The sequence below is a fragment of the Dermacentor albipictus genome, unplaced genomic scaffold, assembly GCF_038994185.2.
Source record: "Dermacentor albipictus isolate Rhodes 1998 colony unplaced genomic scaffold, USDA_Dalb.pri_finalv2 scaffold_21, whole genome shotgun sequence".
In the NCBI taxonomy this organism is placed as follows: domain Eukaryota; kingdom Metazoa; phylum Arthropoda; class Arachnida; order Ixodida; family Ixodidae; genus Dermacentor; species Dermacentor albipictus.
The window spans coordinates 2878726-2898154 of record NW_027225575.1 but is presented as its reverse complement, the minus strand read 5'-3'; the positions used below and the strand labels follow the sequence as shown (position 1 = coordinate 2898154).

The 19429-nt window shown below is 45.5% G+C and overlaps 1 protein-coding gene across 1 annotated transcript; it reads right to left on the bottom strand.

The window, feature by feature from the left end:
* Positions 1–7356: 7356 nt before the first annotated feature.
* On the bottom strand, positions 7357–8391 carry LOC139052328 (E3 ubiquitin-protein ligase MARCHF9-like). Its single transcript, XM_070529422.1, has one exon. The coding sequence runs from the start codon at positions 8389–8391 to the stop codon at positions 7357–7359; it is 1035 nt and encodes a 344-aa protein (XP_070385523.1).
* Positions 8392–19429: the final 11038 nt, after the last annotated feature.

The following is a 19429-nucleotide window of genomic DNA, read 5'->3' as shown; positions in this document are numbered from 1 at the left end:
TTTCCCTGCTTGAACTTCACCCTCCAGGCTCGAGTCCACGCATGCAGGCTGGCTTGTGATTGCACTTGATTGTTAAGGGTCAGTGTCGGAGGACGAGATACGGCGAGCATTGTAAGACTCTGGGCTCTATCAAAATGAAGACAAGGACGATGGAACGAGCAAGTTCTTCTTTTCGGGTACTAAATCCTGATCGTCGTTTTCGCGGCGGTATCGATTGAGCAGTTCCGAATGCCTGCGCAAAGCAACTGGCAGTGCTATTCGTACCGGTCTCTTCCTTTGTACTCTGGAGTGGAATGTCATCCAGTCGGGAGTATGTCTCAAGAAACCTGTGTCACCTTTTCGCCTTTCGTGATCAAACAATGCTCAGCGTTTATATTGTCCAGCAATCGTGCGGAGAGTGACATGCAGTGTTACATTCAGCAGAATGTTTGTGGATATCTAGTGGCCATCCACCATCAACGTGTGTGAGATTGATGTTATATCTGACCCCAAAGGACGGCTCCGGCGCTTTTAATTGATGCCGGCCATCTCATGACATAGACAAGATTTTCGATAGCCTCGTAAGCGAGTATCCGCTGCGCCGATTCTCTCGACCCCATGCAGGTGCTGCCTTCTGGGGAGGGATAGCGGAAGACGGGAGAAAGTGGCTGCGCGTGCGCTGCTTGTTCACATAATAAGGCGCAAGCCTTAGATGGCTCATGGGTCAGAAAATTGACGGTCCGGCGTTGTGGCACCAAAATTCAAGTGCACGCGCCAGTTTTTCTTTATCAAAAATAAAACAAAGACCTAGATTATCTCACGCTTCTAAATAATCACTATATCCACAATAGTGTCTCATTACGGTTTTCCTGGTTTTGTTAGTATTTGCCGTGTTTCATGACCTTTTGAGTAGTATTAGTACGCCTGCGAAAACTGTAAATAAAGCTGTCGTTGAAAGCCAACGGTATCTGTTTGTCTCATTTGCATTTCCGTGTCCCTCTCATTTTCTCTGGGCTGCAAACAAGCAAAAGGGATGTAGCTACTCTGATTGACTAAAGTGCTAAAAAAATTCATTGAGTGGCTATGAGAATGTGTGTTAATTATCTTCATTGACTTGCCATGACCTTTCTAACTTGCCATTAACCACGCAGAAACCGTGGTCATGTCTAGATGACTGAAAAATATAACAAGTAATGGGAAGTCACAACGCCTTCGAATGAGCATGCCAGAAAAATCTAATGAATGTCTCGTGAGAGCGCTGGGCTTTAGCTTTCACCCTGTTTAGGGTACGCTAATGTAACTCTCAATTTTTGTTGTGGTTATAGACGTCTTCTTGCCGCATCTGCTGAAGTGTTTGCTTTAGACGTATTCTTAGTGGTATGCACGCAGGTTATTGGTCCAAGGGACAGTATGCTGTCGTTGGCGGCACCAACAACCAGGGAAAGAGAAACCTGCTCACGCAAGAGCACTGTGGTCGACGTTCATGGAGACATAAGAAATTTCTGCTCGTGTGTAGTGCCTTCGCTGTGCATACAAGGTTCCTGCGTGTCCTGCAAAACGACATGATAGGATAGCCGCTTTGAATACAAAAAGTCTTTGTTTTCGGTGAGCTTTCTCAGGTGGGCATTCGTTTTGTCGTCGTGAACTACGAGACAGCGGGCGTCTTGCCTTCTCATGCTGCGGACCTGCGACAAAAAGCGTTACAGCACCGCGTAATACTTGTCGGCCTCTTTATTTTGGGTCTGCTCGGTTGACTTTCCAATCTACGACAACGACGCAATGGCGACGACGGAATGAGACGACGCCATAGCGACAATGAGATGATGACGCTTGAATGACGGCGCTTGTGTGACTACAACGGTGTGATGACAAGATCATGGCAACAATTCTATGACGATTCTCGATTCTATGACAATGTTTGCTCTTGTTCCGTCAAATGCTAATATATGCTGTGACCTAATGCCCAAAGCCTTACGTGCTAATAGACGCATTGCGTATAGATTTGCCGTGTTCGCGACAAGAAAAAGAAAGAAGAAAAGAAACTGCGCAGTAACCGGACTTGAGCGGACAATACAACGCCTTTAACTGTAGGCTCTTCATTGCCCCACTTTCCTCCTTGGTTTTCGGGCGTGAAATCTCATACCTAGGTTCAATTCCGGCGTGTTTGTCATATGCTACGATTTTATGTATTTTACTTTGTGAGAATACTAATTGGTCTTCAAAACGCAATTCGGTCTGCTCATGTTGGTTACCAGAGATCGCTGGGGTAACTTGCACAATGAACCTCAACGTGCAAGCAGCCATACTTGAAAATATTCAATAGTTATCTTTTTCATTGTTCCCTTTTGTTTACATGTTGAAATTGTGCAGTCATCCATGCTCAACGGAAATACTAAGATTTGCAGCAGTTACGATATAAGGGTAACGAAAATGTGTCACGAAGTATATCGACGCTGCTGTTAACTTTCACGAGAGCCTCCATGGAAGAGTTTGGAACGATAATATCTGGAATGCCGATATGAATAATTTAGCATAACTTGGGGACAAAAAACTCGAAAGTGATTCTACTCTAACGAATTCTACTAGACAGACATGACTTCGCTACGTGTCAGTATTGATTTCACAAACTTACAATGACAAAAATTAAAAGCTTCATTGGTGCATTTGCCTTGTGAGCTACATGGCAAAATAAATTTGTCGTGCAAATTCCAAGCAATACCTGCCTCTTCATAAATAATCCACCTGAAAAGACAGCATTGCGTTATTTTTCACAGCCGACCTCTAAAGACGGGCTTCAATTAAAGAAAGAAATTGGCAGACTCACCTGTAAAACTGACATCCATTAGAAAGATTTAGAATAGTGTATGTCGCCCTACGTACGTTAAACGCAATCACCTATATGGGACGTTACGGTGCGCGTCCTTTCAAGACTTTTTGTTTACCCTACGGGAACGCAAACGTTGCAGCTCGGCCCCCTCGTTATGTAATTTGTCTAAGGATCAAATACACGAAGAACTGCATTGACATTGCCAAATATGCTGCAAACGAATGTGAACGCTACACATTGTGAAGACAAGTAAAATATCTATTTTGTCATGAAAGAATATACATCGTATGTCCCAAACATTCTACCCGAAATAACTCATATTAATGCCTCCACGTTTTTGTCTATTCAATAAGTAAAGAAAATATCACACCAGCTCTAGAACTTTACCACTTCGAAACCAGCAAATCAGTGCGTGCCGCTTATATGAAAAATGTAGAGGTCGTCAAGTGGAAAAGTTGAGCGCAAATATTTCAATGAAACTTTGTACAAATGCAACGGCCCGGGGATAATATCAATGACGCTGTTCTTGGTTCCAATGTATTTCCCAGGAGCAGCTTTCGCCGGTCGTGTATTGTAAGTAATTGCACCGAAATTATAGTCGGAACAGAGAGCACATATAAAAAGCAGGAGTTCTGCAAGATATACCAGCGCGAGTGAAATGAAAGTGAGCGGATGCGAATATAGGAAAAACGGTGTGCTTTATTTAAAAGTAGCCTCCATGACTATTTAGGCATTTGTTCCACAGACTAACGAGTCGCGTGATTGATGTCTCATAGAACTCCTTGAGTTGCTGCTTCAAAAAGTCTATAGCTCACTGTTTTACGTCATCGTCAGACACTTACCTTGTTCCCTTGAGCTGTATTTTTCAATTGCCCCAAAATTTGTTAGTCGCAAGGCGACAGGTCTGGGCTGTATGGCGGACGTTCCAGCGTTTGCCACTCGAACTTTGCCAGTTTTGTGTTAACCACATCAGTGACATGGGGACTGGCATTGCCGCATCCGCCAAATTTCCAAGTCATTTGTTCTTGATTTGGTCACGCAGCTGATCCGGCATTTCACAATATCGGAAACGATTGATAGTCTCTCTAGGTTTAGCAAATTCGATCAGTAATGAACCTTGACGCTCGTAAACAAAGTCAACAACACATTCCGGTGGAAATGAGTGCCTTTGCTTTCTTTAAAGTGGTGAATTAGAATGTTTCCACTATAAGCTTTGCTGTCGTGTTTCAGGCTCGTAGTAGTGGCATCATGATTCGTCCGCAGTAACAATTGCAGACAAGAAGTCGTCACCCTCATTGTGATACTGGATCAGATGAGTCAAGGCAGCGCCGAACCTCTCCGTCTTCTGGAAGTGGTTCGAAATCTTGGGCATTCATTGTGCACACAAGAGCCGATAACCGAGATTTTCATGAATTATGGTGTGAACCGAACCGTGGCTGATGTTTGCCCACTCTGCCAGTTCATCGATGCTTATCCTCGGTTGTTGTCTAATCAGCTCATCAATCTTTGCAATTGTGTCGGGGGTAATTGCGCAGTGGCTTTGGCCCGGTCTTGGGTCGTATTTGCAACTTTCGCGTCCTTCTTTAGACCATTTGCTCCAATGCTTCCCAGTGCCCAATGAAATCCAATATTCAACGTACAGGGCAGCCAAACGGTGACTAATTTCTTTTTGGGAAACACCTTCAGCTGTCAAATACCTCACTACACCACGCTGTTCAACTTTTGGAGCGTCCATTATGTCACACAACCATGTTCAACGTGGTGTATGAGAGCATTGGGGAACATTTATCCTCACACCTATATGTCACTTTTGAAAATGAGAGATGCCTGTGTGCGACGCGCATGCCTCGGCGATAATGAGCCGAACCATTATTGCGCGTGATGGGTAGGCTCACTTTCGTTTGACTCGCTCTCGTACATTAGAAATGCGAAGATTCAGCTTGATAAAGGGCACAAGAGTGCCACTGGAAACAAAGTTGACAGCAGGTATACAAAAAACTTCGCAACAAGGTATGTAAATAAACGTAAAAGTATCCAATAATTCTACGTATCTAAGGGAAATAAACCTGTTGCGCAATCACAGATTCACAGAATCCTAAGCCCCCCCCCCCCCCACCTCTGCTCCACCTGATGGTTCGCGGTGCATGACAGCACAAGTTTTGGTCCACAGTGCATGACAGCACGAAAACATTTCAGGGAGGGGGGGGCCTGAAGCCTCATAAGCCCCCCCCCCCCCCCCCCCCCCTTCTGGCTACGCCCATAATTATCTCAGTGAAAGAAGAAAGCAGTTTCGAAGATACCAGTTGACGGTGGCATGGTTACAAATTACGACGATATAGCAAATCAGTTTAACGACTATTTTCATAGCGTGTTTTCAGTATCCGGACCATGTACGCCTACCGCAATCTAATTTCAACCATGCGAAGTCAATTTTATTTCATATCCTGGTTTGGTTTCTATGCTTTTAAACTTAAACACGAAAAAATGTTGCGGTACTTACGATCTTCCAAACGTGTTTCTTCGACGATATGGCGAATGCATTGAGAAGATGCTCTGTATTATTTTTAATAGTTCCTTGTTAACAGCAAGCTTGCCACGTGACTGGTAGACGGCCTGAGTAATCCTTGTCTTCAAGAAAGGCGACTGATCATTACTATCTAATTACAGACCGATATCTCTAACGTCCTCATGTTGTAAACTTATAGAGCATATTATAGCCACTGAGATTACAGAATACTTTGACAAACACTCTATATTAACAAGTTTTCAGCACGGTTTTAGAAAGAAGTATTCGACCGTGACGCAACTCGTCGTTACCACGTCTTGATAATAATATTCAGATAGACAATTTTTTTTATTTCTGTAAGGCCTTTGATAGGTTCCTCATGACAAACTAATCTAGAAACTCAACAACATTGGTCTTCCGAAGGTGTTGGTGGCTTGGGTGGCTGAATATTTGAGAAATTGGGTGAAGTTTTTCACAATCGAGGACCTAAATTCGCGCCTTCTACCAGTCAGGTCGGGTGCGCCCCAAGACAGTGTGCTAGGGCCCTTGCTATTTTTGTGCTATATGAATAATATCGCGGGTATAATTGATCCAACTATTCAGATTCGATTGTTCGCAGATGACTGTATATTATTCCGTGAAGTTTGCAGCATACATCATTACTAGAACTAAACGAAAATATAGATTACATATACCAATGGTGCAACCAGTGGGGCATGGTCATAAAAGCAAAAAAGAAAACTGTTTACTTTCCTATAACTAAAAAAAATCCCCTTTTCAGTATGCTTACTCTCTAGGTTCATCTACAGTTAATCATGTAGATAGCTACAAATATTTAGGTGTAACATTCACTGCTAACCTATCTTGGAATTCACACGTTGATAACATTTGTTCTGCTTTCAGAAAGTTGTGTTTTTAAGACACAAGCCTCGTAATTCACCACCAAATGTAAAACGTCTATGCTATCAATCATAGATCAGAACAAAGCTAGAATATGCAAGCATAGTATGGGACGCTTACACAAATCGTACCGTTGATAAATTCGAAAGAATTCAAAGAAAGACTGTTAGATTTACTTTTTCTAAATTTCGTCGTGTGGACACTCTGTCGGAACTAATGACAGTCAATAACATACACCCACTTCAGTACCGAAGAGGGATATTTCGCATGGACTTCCTGAATTCTCTCCTTGACCAGAAATTCACTATTAACCCTTCATTGTATTTATCCACCTTATCAACAAGACATACACGACATCAACAACCAAGATCTTTAAAGCCATATTTCGCAAAAACCGATGGTTATAAATTTTAATTTTTCCCGCACACAGTGTCTCAATGGAATTCTTTACCAGAGCTCGATCGTCTTGCCATCATGTAGCATTGTGTACATTTAGCCATAGTGTTCATTTTTGCTATTTATTTGTCTCTGGATATCAAACACATGTATGTGCACCCTTAAACGCAATGTGATTTGTTAAAAAAAAATGACCCTCCTGCTTCGACCACGCTAACTGGTCTGCAGTACGCATAAATAATTAAATATCGGCCATAAGGGCGCGTAGAAAATGTAGTGCTACCAGCAAATGCCCCTCCCTCGGTTCACTATACCTGAAAATGACGTACACTTCAATTAACGCTTACAAAAGTATAAACTAAGTAAATCGAACCGGAGATTACACTGTGTGTTATACATAAAAGTCATGATTTTATTTGCGTGAAGGCCGACTACTAAAAATGATAAAAGAAGATAGCCATACAACACTTATGATTTTCAAGCGCAGGTGAAGCAGAAAAATTGGAAAACGAATTGCTCGTCTTCAACAAACTCCAGCATTAAAATGATCAAGAACCCTGAGCAACACCTCCATGCATTCAACACGACCACTTCACAGTCTGCGGGAGCCTCAAACACGAAGCTGGTCTCCTGCAGGCTTAGATAGCAGGTCTTCTCGTGAAGCGGTGTTAACGGCGGTGCCAACGGCGTTCATTAGCCGCCTCTATGTTGATGGTCTGTTGCAGGCATATCCTCTGTCCCATTGATTCTAGCGGGTACAACGCCCACTGGACGTCGATGGTTCTCCGGCTGCCCGTGCGTCCCTGGGACGTGTCCCGCCAACAGTCACTTCTCTGACCGACGTCACCGCCACTATCAGGCGCACCGGGTTCTCCAACTGCCACGTCATGAACGAGTCATACCGACTGCGCAGCCTGTCGGACAAAAACGTCATGCAATAACCGTGGAATGCGCCGGTTGCGAAAAGCACGACGATTTTCAAGACATGACCGCTCCAATCAAGCGCTTCCAACGCTCTCCTAAGGTAGAGGAAGGAGAATAAGGCGGCTGATGTCATTATGAAGAAGCAGAGAAGGTCGATCAGCAGCGCTTGTCGCAGCCGCCCGTCGCTCTGCCAAACATAGTGGAAGAAGCGGCGCGCGCTCCCGGGTTGGGCCGCCATCGGGAAATGCTCACCGCAGAGCTCGCAGAGGTTGACGTTCCGCTGGTTCAGCCAGTGCTCCAGGCAGGACACATGCACGAAGGCCATGGTGCCAGTGCAGCTGCAGGGGGACACGAGTGGATCCTCCCGGTCGCCTTCATGGCAGATCCGGCACATGGGTCCACTGTTCACGGCCCCGTTTAGGTCACCAGTTGGCTGATCGGGAGAGACGCAGTCCCGCGCCGAGGCATGCTTGGAGTCACTCATAACTTCAGGACTTTTCAGCAACGGCTGTTGCACGTCCTTGGAGAGTGCGGCGACGTGAGTTTGCCCTGCGTGCTCTTCGCCCTCCTGGCTAGAGCCCAGGTATGGTGGCGAGGGGGTGACTACACCAGATTGAGAAGCCTCACCATCAGAGCACGGGATGTGGCGAGCACCATCAGTCTCTGGGTATTGCGAAGAGGACGGCAAAGACGAGGGAACGGGGCAGCTCTTCTTTTCGGGTGATGAATCGTGATCGTCGCGGTGGCATCGATTTCCCAGCGTTGCTACGTTAACTTGACGAAAACACAAGTGGTGGTCGCGCTTACTAGATTCCGCACGTGTTTCCTTGTTCGATTTCTTGTACTGCTTACGGGCCATTGTGCTGTTCTTCCGGCACTTCTGCTCGCAAAAGATACGAATGCCTGCACAAAGCGGCTTCAGTGCTATTTATACCGGTCTCTTCCTTTGTACTCTGCTGTGCAATGTCATCCACTCGTGAATATAAGTCTGTGGAAACGTGTGTCACCTTCTCGCCTTCCATGAACAAACAATAGCGCAACATATATAATGCACAGTAAAGGTGCGGTCAGTGACACGCAATGTTTTTTACATTGTGCGCAGTGTTTATGCACGTCGAGTGCCCCTCGCTATCAACGAAAGCGAGGCTAATTTAGTATTTGGCCCGGAAAGAACGTATCAGCCCTTTAAAGAGACCCTGGCCATCGCATGATAAGGGAGCTCTTGCGCTGCAGGGAACTATTGGCCATTCGCAAAAGGCGTTGCTGCCATATCAGTGCCCATTTCAAAAGCACCGGCTGGCGCCGTGTTTCTGTCAGGTGGTAAGCAGAAAATATTCTAATTAGCAACGCACGTATGAATGTTCCAGCACTGTATTATGCGCAGACGCCTGACAAAACAGCGACTGCAGGACCGATATGTCGATGAGTCTACACGTTAGTATTTAACCCGAGGAGAAAACCAGAAAAACGGTATCACCCCTCTGAAGCCACAACGGTCCCACACCAGGTTTGAACCTTGCAAACAAGCAACTGTGGTGCGTAGCTTCTGCGGTAACTATTGTGTTTGCAAAATATTACACCGGTGTAGCCGCAAAAGGCTACATGAGTGTTAGGGGCCACTCCGATAACAACTGGAGACGACGTCACACGTGTGACGTCACACTGTCAGAGCCCGAATGGCCAGCACTGGTGCGAAAACTCCGGCGTTCCCGCGAAATGCAGTGAGGAAAACAGGCTCTGGAATATTGCAAGAACGTAGACAAGAAAGAAAAGAGCCAGTTGCGTAAAAACACGGACACCGACAACAAGAATACTAATAGCTTATTAGAACAAAAGACGTTGCTTTTCCTACAGGGCAGCCTTGCTGACGATCATCTTCTGCTCTCCTAAAAAAATTAGTATTTTTGTGGTTGGTGTCCGTGTTGATTACACAGTTATGTCGTGATGATTCCTGACTGGAAGAGCGTTCGCGAAACCATGATGATGTGTGGTTTTTTATGGCGGAAGGGCCAGGTTTGGCCAAAGAGCGAAACCATCCATTTCTAGAAAAAATGCTGTGTTGGTCCAAAACACATGTGTCAGTCTACGTGAAACGAAGTTTTAGGTACGCGGTTAATAAAGGCTATACAATCATGTAATGATTGTGCAACAACAAGGCTACACAACAACTTACAACGGTGTTTATTGTCGTCCTGTTTATTGTTGTAGATTTTTTTTTCAACAGAAATGCCACGCCTCTAAAATCACGAAACATATATATTTGTGCCTGAGAAGGAGTCAGGGCTAACGCTAGAAGAAGCGGATTCCACGCATGGCAATAATAGATTGACGACAAAGTAATGACGATGGCGGAATGACGACGACACCGTGAGGGTGACGGCGTGACGATGGTGAAACCATTACCACTGCATGACGCCCAATGTATGACCACAATGCAATGACGACGATGGAAAGAGGGGATGGTTTAGAGACAATGCCATGACGTCACTGGAATAACGACGGTGGTATGACAACCACGGCGTGATGACGACGACATCACAGCAATGCTATTAGGATTCTCGAACGATGACGACGGTTTGAGAACCACCGTGTGACAATGGCATGTCGACGATGGAATGATGACCATGCAGCGAACACGATAGCATTGCAACGACGGTGTGACACAATGTCGTGATGTTGACGGAATGGCAATAAGGGTACGCCAGGAACACCTCGCCGTATTGTTTTGAAAACAAAATAATGCTTCATCCCAACGTTAATATTTGTTCTCGTTCTCAAGGGTGCACTTTTAAACATGAAGTCTTTCTTATGGGTAGTCTTTTCATATGGGGTATGTTTCTAGCCTCTTTCGTGGGCCGAATCCGGTGACAGTCCAGCCTACAAAATGTCGGCCAATATAGGCTACTGGGTATGTGACCCAGGCACATACAAGAAGAGCTACTTGCAAAGCCAACTTGGAATGCACGCAGTCTACAGAAGCAACTTGCAGTAAAGAAGAAGAGCAGGGGCACTGCTGGCTGCGAAGTCGTGGCCGAGTATACACACACTTTCATAAGCTATTCACATAGCGGTTAAAGCAGTCATAGCAGCGTCTACAAGCACAAAAAAAAGCTCTTCACCGTACAATTATTCATAATGATGCCACAAAACACACACAAAAGAAGAAGCAGTCGTGGCCGGGAGGTAAATGTACAGGATATTAGAGGGGCGATGTCTTAGAAATCCATTGGCTTCTTCCCACACAGACTGAAATAGTGTCCACGGCGTGAGTAATGTTTTTGTAAGCCTGAGTGGGACCTTGTGCATTTTTGTAGAGGAAGCAAATGCGCGTAGAACATTTAGTTAACGCATGTTCTACGTCACTTTGCGTAAATTTAAAAGGTGGTCACATGCCCGACCCCCACGCGCCTAGGGAAAACAACAACAGCAACCGGCAACTTAATTTGCTCAGAGCACGGACAATTCAATGAAGGGGTACTGCTATAAGCGACCGTTGTAACCGAGCAATAAACAAATATAGCGATCGTTGTAACCGAGTGGCTACGGCGATGCACTGAAATCCGTTGCGACCCCGACGCAAGGTTCGAATCCTCTCGGCTGTTTGACTTATTTTTAATTTTTAGGCAAGTCTGAGTGGGATCTTGAGTTGCAAGGGTGGTCACATGTCTCAGCGCCACGCACCGAAGGAAACCAAGAAAATCAATTGCATTTATTCAGCGTAGTGACGAGTCAGAGAAGGCATGCTGTTCACAGTTACAGCCGCGGCCGAGATCAAGGTCCAATTAATTAGGTCGCCAAGCTTGGAACGAGAAGCGTGCCAAAACCAATCGCCAAAGACATCAGTTAGTGTTGAAGCGCGACGCACCCGCCGTGGTTGCTCAGTGGCTATGGTATTGGGCTGCTGAGCACGAGGTCGCGGGATCGAATCCCGGCCACGGCGGCCGCATTCCTATGGGGGCGAAATGCGAAAACACCCGTGTGCTTAGCTTTAGGTGCACGTTAAAGAACCCCGGGTGGTCAAAATTTCCGTAGTCTTCCACTACGGCGTGCCTCATAATCAGAAAGTCGTTTTGGCACGTAAAACCCCAAATATTATATTATGAAGCGCGACGTGGTGAGGGGAGGGGGAAAACACTGAAACTCAGAATCTGAATACTGCCATACGAATAAGTTTTCTGTTTCAGTACTTTTCTTACACTAAAAGAACAAATGCTAATTTGTTTTGTATTTCACAATTTATTAGTTCTTTATCGGCGACTCGTACCAACCAGTGATTCTGGCGCAAGACTTGGCAAAGCTGCGCAAACCAGCTATTACGTTGTGAGGAATGGCGTTGCTCACTTGAACGCGGCTCTTTTGTCCGATTTTTTTTTCCTCGAATGTTTCTTCAAAAATGTGGTGTGCGCTTCACTTAAACGTTGCGTGACAGAGCGCACTGCATTCGTTGGCGAAAGGTGTGACTGCAGGTTTTTTGTTATCGTGCAAGTTCACGCTGTGGCATCCGACGCGCTTGTCTCGTCGTGACGATAAATGCAGAACGCCCCTCGAAGAAACGTCACGCTATGTTTGTTTACGCTCTGTAACACAGGCTCTGATTGTCCGACTGGCAGCAAAGTTAGTTAGTGTAATGTTTTCTAAATGATTATGATGATCATCATCACCAGCCTCGCTACGCCCACTGCAGGGCAAAGGCTTCTTCCATACTTCTCCAACCACCCCGGTCATATGTGCTAATTGTGGCCATGTCCTTGCAAACTTCTTAATCTCATCCTGCCACCTAACTTTCTGCCGCCCTCTGCTACGCTTCCCTTCTTTTGGAATCCAATCTGTAACCCTTAATGACCGTCGGTTCTCTTCCCTCCTCATCACATTCCTTGCCCATGCCTATTTTGTTCTCTTGATTTCAAATAAGATGTCATTACCTCGCGCTTGTTTTCTCATCCAATCTGCTCTCTTCTTATCCACCCTTAACGTTACATCCATCATTCTTCTTTCCATACCTCATTGTGTCGTCCTGGATTTAAGTGGAACCCTTTTCGTAAGCCTCTAGGTCTCTGTACCGTAGGTGTGTATTGGTAAGAGACAGCTGTTATACACTTTTCTCTTGAGGGATAATGGCAACCTGCTGTTCATGATCTTAAAATGCCTGCCAAACGCACCCCAGCCCATTCTTATTCTTCTGATTATTTCAGTCTCATGATCCGGATCCGCGGTCACTATCTGGCCCTGAGCAGATCTATTCCCATACCACTTCCAGAGCCTCGCTACCTATCGTAAACTGCTGTTCTCTTCCGACACTGTTAAAGATTACTTTAGTTTTCTGCAGATAAATTTGTAGACCCACCCTTCTGCTTTGCCTATCCAGGTGAGTGAGTAAGCATTGCAATTGGTTCCCGGAGTTACTAAGCAAGGCCATATCATCAGCGGATCGCAAGTTACTGAGGTATTCTCCATTAACTCTTATCCCCGATTCTTCCCAATCCAGGTCTCTGAATACCTCCTGTAAAACGCTGTGAATAGCATAGGAGAGATCGTATCTCCCTGCCCGACGCCCTTCTTTATTGTGATTTTATTGCTTTCCCTATGAATTACTAAGGTGGCTGTGGAGCCACTATAAATATTGTTACGCGGATGTTGGGAGTATAGAATATTATATTTACAATATATACACAAAATGAGTCTGAGTTGTTCCGATGGCTGACCACCAACAACCCGCAGCAGCCAGCGTCTCGCGACCTTCTCCTTCCTCTCGTCGTTCAACCTTCAGTAACAATATCTTTGAGTATTTTTACATACAACTCGTCTATACCCCGATTCCGTAATGCCTCTATGACTGCTGAGGTTCCGACTGAATCAAACGCTTTCTCGTAATCAATGAAAGCTATATATAAGGGTTGGTTATATTCCGCACCTTTCTCTATCCCCTGATTGATAGTGTGAATATGGTTTATTGCTAAGTAGCCTTTACAAATCCTGCCTGGTCCTTTGGTTGACAGACCTCTAAGGTGTTCCTGATTCTATTTGCGATTACCTTAGTAAATACTTTGTAGGCAACGGACAGTAAGGTGATCGGTATGTAATTTTTAGTTTTTGGCGTCCCCTTTCTTATGGATTAGGATAATGTTTGAGTTCTTCCAAGATTCCCGTACGCTCGAGGTCATGAGGCATTGTGTATACAGAGTGGCCAGTTTTTCTAGAACGATGTGCCCACCATCCTTCAAAAAATCTGCTGTTACCTAGTCCTCCCCAGCTGCCTTGCCCCTACGCATCGCTCCCAAGGCTTTCTTCTTCCGGCGTTACTCGTGTGATATCAAATTCCTCTGGACTATTCCCACTTCCATTATCGTCGTCGGTGTCACTGGTAATGTATAAATGTTTATTGAACTCCTCTGCCACTTGAACTAGCTCATCCATATTAGTAATGATATTACCGGCTTTGTCTCTTAACGCATACATCTGATTCTTGCGTATTCCTGGTTTCTTCTTCACTGCTTCTAGGCTTCCTCAGTTCCGGAAAGCATGCTCAATTCTATCCATATTATACTTCCTTAAATCAGCCATCTTTCTCTTGTTGATTAACGTGTAAAATTCAGCCAGTTCTATTCTAACTGCAGGGTTAGAGGCTTTCATACATTGGTGTTTCTTAATCAGATCTTTCCTCTCCTGCGACAGCTTACCGGTATGCTGTCTAACAGTGGTACCACCCACTTCTATTGCACACTCCTTAATGACGCCCATAAGATTGTCGTTCATTCCTTCCACACTAATGTCCTCTTCCTGAGTCAAAGCCGAATACCTGTTCTGTAGCTTGATCCGGAATTCCTCTATTTTCCCTCTTACCGTTAACTCATTGATCGGCTTCTTATGTACCAGTTTCTTCTGTTCCGTCCTCAAGTCTAGGCTAATTCAAGTTCTTACCATCCTATGGTCAGTGCAGCAAACCTTGCGGAGCACGTCCACATCATGTATGATGCCAGGGTTAGCGCAGAGTATGACGTCTATTTCATTTCTAGTCTCTCCATTCGGGCTCCTCCACGTCCACTTTCGGTTGCGCCGCTTGTGGAAGAAGGGATTCATTATCAGCAAATTATTCGGTTCTATGAACTCTACTACTAACTCTCCCCTGCTATTCTTAGAAGTTATGCCACATTCCCCCACTTACTTTTCTGCAGCCTGCTTCATGCCTACCCTGGAATTGACGTCACCCATCAGTATAGTGCATTTCGTTTCGACTTTACCCATCATCGATTCCACGTCTTCAAAGAATCTTTCGACTTGCTGGTCATCATGACTTGATGCAGGTGCGTAGAGCTGTACGACCTTCAAGTTGTACCTCTTATTAAGTTTCACAAGACCTGCCACCCTCTCGTTAAAGTTAAAGAATACATATATGCTACCAGCTATATTCTTATTAATCAGGAATACGACTCCTAGTTCTCGTCTCTCCGCTAAGCCCCGTTATCACAGGACGTGCCCGCTTTTTAGCACTGTTTAAGCTTCACTTGTCCTCCTAACCTCACTGAACCCTATTATATCCCATTTATAGCCCGCTAATTCCTCCAATAACACTGCTAGACTCGCCTCACTAGATAACGTTCTGGCGTTAAACGTTGCTAGGTTCAGATTCCAATGGCGGCCTGTCCGGATCCAGAGATTGTTAGCACCCTGTGCTGCGTCACAAGTCTTACTGCCACCGCGGTCAGTTGCTTCGCAGCTGCTGGGGACTGAGGGCCGGGGTTTGATTGTTGTATTCATATAGGAGGTTGTGGGCAAGTGCTCACCAGGGTGTCCCATCCTACTGTGGTTAGGGAGTGCGTTTCCGGTTCTGGTCACCAGGGTCAGGCCGCACTCCAGGCCTGTTTATAGAACTTTATGAACACGCGGATCGTTTTTTTTAGTTTGGTGAAAAATTGCCTGGCACCGCGATTTGAGCCACGGTCATTTTGCTCGCGAGGCAGATACTCTACCTCTACGTCATCGCTGCAGCTCTAAATGATATATTGGGGCAATGTTGTCTGATAATTGTTGGATATGAATACATGGTTTCGCAATTAAGGAATTACGAATCATTCTGTGAAAGCGATTCGCATAGGTTGTTATGCATTACGACTATGTGCTGGTCATAGTACTTTTCATCATTGAGACATGTTTTCTTTGGTCAGTTATATCGGTTGCATTGTTCAAAATGAACCAAATTGAAGTTGATTTTGAGAGCTCTTTGGCAGTCTCATTTATTTCCATCCTATTCGCTCACCTTCCTATGGAAGCAACTGGAACAATTGCCCTCAACCACAGCCTAATTACGTTCTAATTAAGACATACGAATTGTTCAACGACACGCTAGTGTTTCAGCTGAGGTGATTCGCAAGCCCGCTTCAGCCACAAAAGAAAAATATCTGCTGTTGAGTGGCCGTAATGTCGGGCGTTAAAGGAATTCAAACATTCGCGCCAAGCAGCGGAAGATCGTGACGTCATTGCCATATCCGGTGGTGACGTCACTTCTTTCTTATTTTATTTTTGATTAGTGTTAGTTCTCCTCATGATACGTAGATGGCGACCGATACAACAAGCCCCATTTTGTTCACATGTGGGCTTCTACGGAAACTTCGCTACCAGTTTTCATATACCTTGGCCGAAATTGCACGCCCAGCGCCCGCACTCATCGGTCAACATGGGCTCCCTCGGAGCGCTTACAGGACTGAGGTGTTATGACCAAGGGGCTGAAGATTATCAGATTGTTTTTCGCATGTGCCCATAGGCGATTCTGCTTTGAATACAGTTTTGTTGCACGATTGCCTAAAGGCAAGGCATTATGGTTGCGAGCACTTCCGCCACGCTCTCGACCGTCTTTCGCAGCTGCCGGAGGTGGTTTCCTTAGGGTCATACCAAATTACTCACCTGTGGGAGTAACGTTCCTTTAGAAAGAAGGAAAGGAGGTACTGGCTGCAGGCGCCTTAATAGTTAAGTACCAGTGCTGTATGGTTATGGACCCCTGCGACCGAGGCGCACGCTTGAAGTTAAACTGACTACTTCATGGTGTATCGGACGACAATGTACGAATGGCTTTGGAGGTGACAGAAATTACCAAAGAAAATCTAAGGTGAAAGGATGCGTCGATAAACGGGCGACCGCACGGTTCCTGACGTTGAATCTGGAGGTGGGCGTTACCATCGAAGATCTGCCTCATCAGTTGCGTGTCACTACGCTGAAGATGTTGCACTCCTCTACGTCCCAGGCAGAGCCCCGTTGTACCTCCGTTGCCGCGGCATCGGTCACATACGTCGCGAGTGCCGTGTTGCACGTTGCGGGCTCTGTAGTCGGAAGAGCCTGCGTGATGCAGGATGCGGAAGAGGCTGCGTGAGGACATGGTGACGAAGAAAAGGCGGAGGTGCCACAGTGTCTGAACACTCCATGCGAATACGCCAAGGAACTGTCACGAAGGAGGCCTTAGCTGGGACTGATGCTATCGCAGCAAACCTCAATCACCGAAAGACGACGAAAGCAAGACCCAAGACTACACTGACTCCACTTCCGACAACATGAAAGCAAGAAAGTAAGTTTCCACCAATCTCGTCATGACAGCGTAAATACCTGTAAAGAGGAGACGATAGGAAACTGGAGACAGCACTGCAATTTCTGTTGAAGGAAGCACCAGTGAACAGCCCACAAAGGCTGTAACATCGCGACCGCAGTAAGTCAAACTAACGCCAGACCTTACGCTAGGCATTGCGTTATACGGCTTTTTAGCGGCGGCGTTTTTTCTTGTTTTTAAATTGCCAATTACGGAAACTAAACCGGGTTAAACGTTCTACTGCCAATCCTATTTTCATTAATGGTATCGAAAACGATCTCACAGGTGCAATGAACGAGTCTAAGGACTTCTTTTTCACAACAACTTTCCCCAACTTTATGAATAATGAACCAAGAAAACTTTCGGATTACTTGAGTGATGGTGACAGGCGCGTTACGCAGGTTTCGGTTGATGGTATCTCTGTTACAGATCCACAAGCTATCGCTGAGTATTTTAATACTTATTTTACCGGAGTGTTTTCTAAAGCGAGTACAACCGTGAATCTTCGTCACGGGGCAATTTTAGCATCCCATGTTGATTTTATTTCCTATGACCGTTTAGTCGAAATGCTGTTATATATGAAAACAAAATCGACTTATGGTCCTGATGGTTTGCACAATATTTTTCTTCGTCGTTATGCCGAAACTATTGCTAAATTTCTTGTGATTTTGTTTCGGTGTTCGCGATTAAGTGCGAGGCTACCTGTCAAAGATTGATGGTGGGGTAATTCGCCCTCTCCGAACCGGAGGGGATGGGGCGACAACAAACCCACCCCGCGTGCGTTTAGTGAGGGTTCGACTGCTGACCGGCGATAAGGTCCCCGCCTGATCGACCGTGAACCAGAGGCATGAGACGGGAGGCGACGTCGTACAACACACACACTCAATTTAATACAATAAAATCATGTCCGAGACATACTCGAAAAACATACAAATTACCAGTAGTGGGGCCTAGTTCGCGGAGAGCGTGCGGGTCACACAGCACACGCCCTGACGCCACTCGCACGACGCTAAGCCCACCACGTGGGAACCACTAACACTCGCGAAATACAAATAAAATACGCGACACAAACGAAAAATACACGCGACAATAAATAGGGCAAACACTACACTAACAGAACATACAATAATTAACACTCGATGGCTAAACAAATGAAAGATTAAACGCGATTGGAAAAGAGAGTCCGGCGGAAAGTTTGAGAGCGGCCTGGAACACGAGGCTTATCTGGGGCGTGCTTGCCGAGGTCCCGATCTGAAGAGTGTCGGGCTGCTGCAACCTCGCTGCCGAAGATCCTGACGAACTTGCACCGTCTGTCGCTCGACCGGCGAAGGCTTCGGCCTGGAGATCTCAGCCTGCCGACCACGTCTTCAGCTGTCCCCCGGTGCACGACCTCGTTCCTTCGTCCTCCAAGCTGCTCTGCCGCTCGCCGAGCCGCCTCGTACCTCCGCCGCGCTCGGCCGACACACGTGATCAACCCGTCGGGCGGGTTCAGGGACAATGGGGAGCGCTCTCCCTCATCGCCGTGCAAGCAGCGTTGCGGCTGCGGTGGCAATGTCGGCCCACTCGAGAGGGGCGCGCGCATGCAACTCTGTGACACTACCTGATGAATGGAATACAGCTCAAGTTATACCCATCTATAAAAAAGGGGACCGTTCGTTATTAGAAAAATATCGCCAAATATCCTTAACATCTTCTTGTTGTAAATTATTAAACACGTTGTAGCAAAGCGCATCATTCAATTTCTTGAGGAAAACTCTATGCTCTCAAGCTTTCAACACGAATTTAGAAGACCTTTCTCTACTGCAATACAATTGGTCACGGTAGTAAATTCATTTGCAGCATGCATAGATTTTTGTGGACAAATTCACGCGATATTCTTAGATTTTAGTAAAGCATTTGACAGAATTATTCATGACAAATTGCTCAATAAACTCGTAAATATTCACTTTCCCGACATTTTGGTCTCTTGGGTTTCCGATTACTCACATAACCGAACGCAGTTTGTTTCAATTGACGGTTTTGATTCGTGCAGCCTTCTTGTAACATCAGGTGTGCCTCAGGGAAGTGTTGTGCTGCTGCTGCTGTTTCTTTTGTATATAAATGACATTGTCTCCGTAATTACTCCTGGAACTCAAATTACGTTATTTGCAGATGGTGTTGTTTTATTTCGTGAAATCAGAGGTGTACATGATCAGGTCGAGTTGAATTCTGATCTCATTAATGTATCTAAATGGTGCACAGGTTTTCGCATTACTGTTAATGCCGATAAAACTGTTTATCTTTGTGTAACGTTTAAGAAAACTCCTCTTAAATGTACTTATAACCT

Excerpts from the sequence above, each read along its gene's own strand:
- LOC139052328 (XM_070529422.1), bottom strand. The coding sequence starts at position 8,391 with ATGGCCCGTAAGCAGTACAAGAAATCGAACAAGGAAACACGTGCGGAA.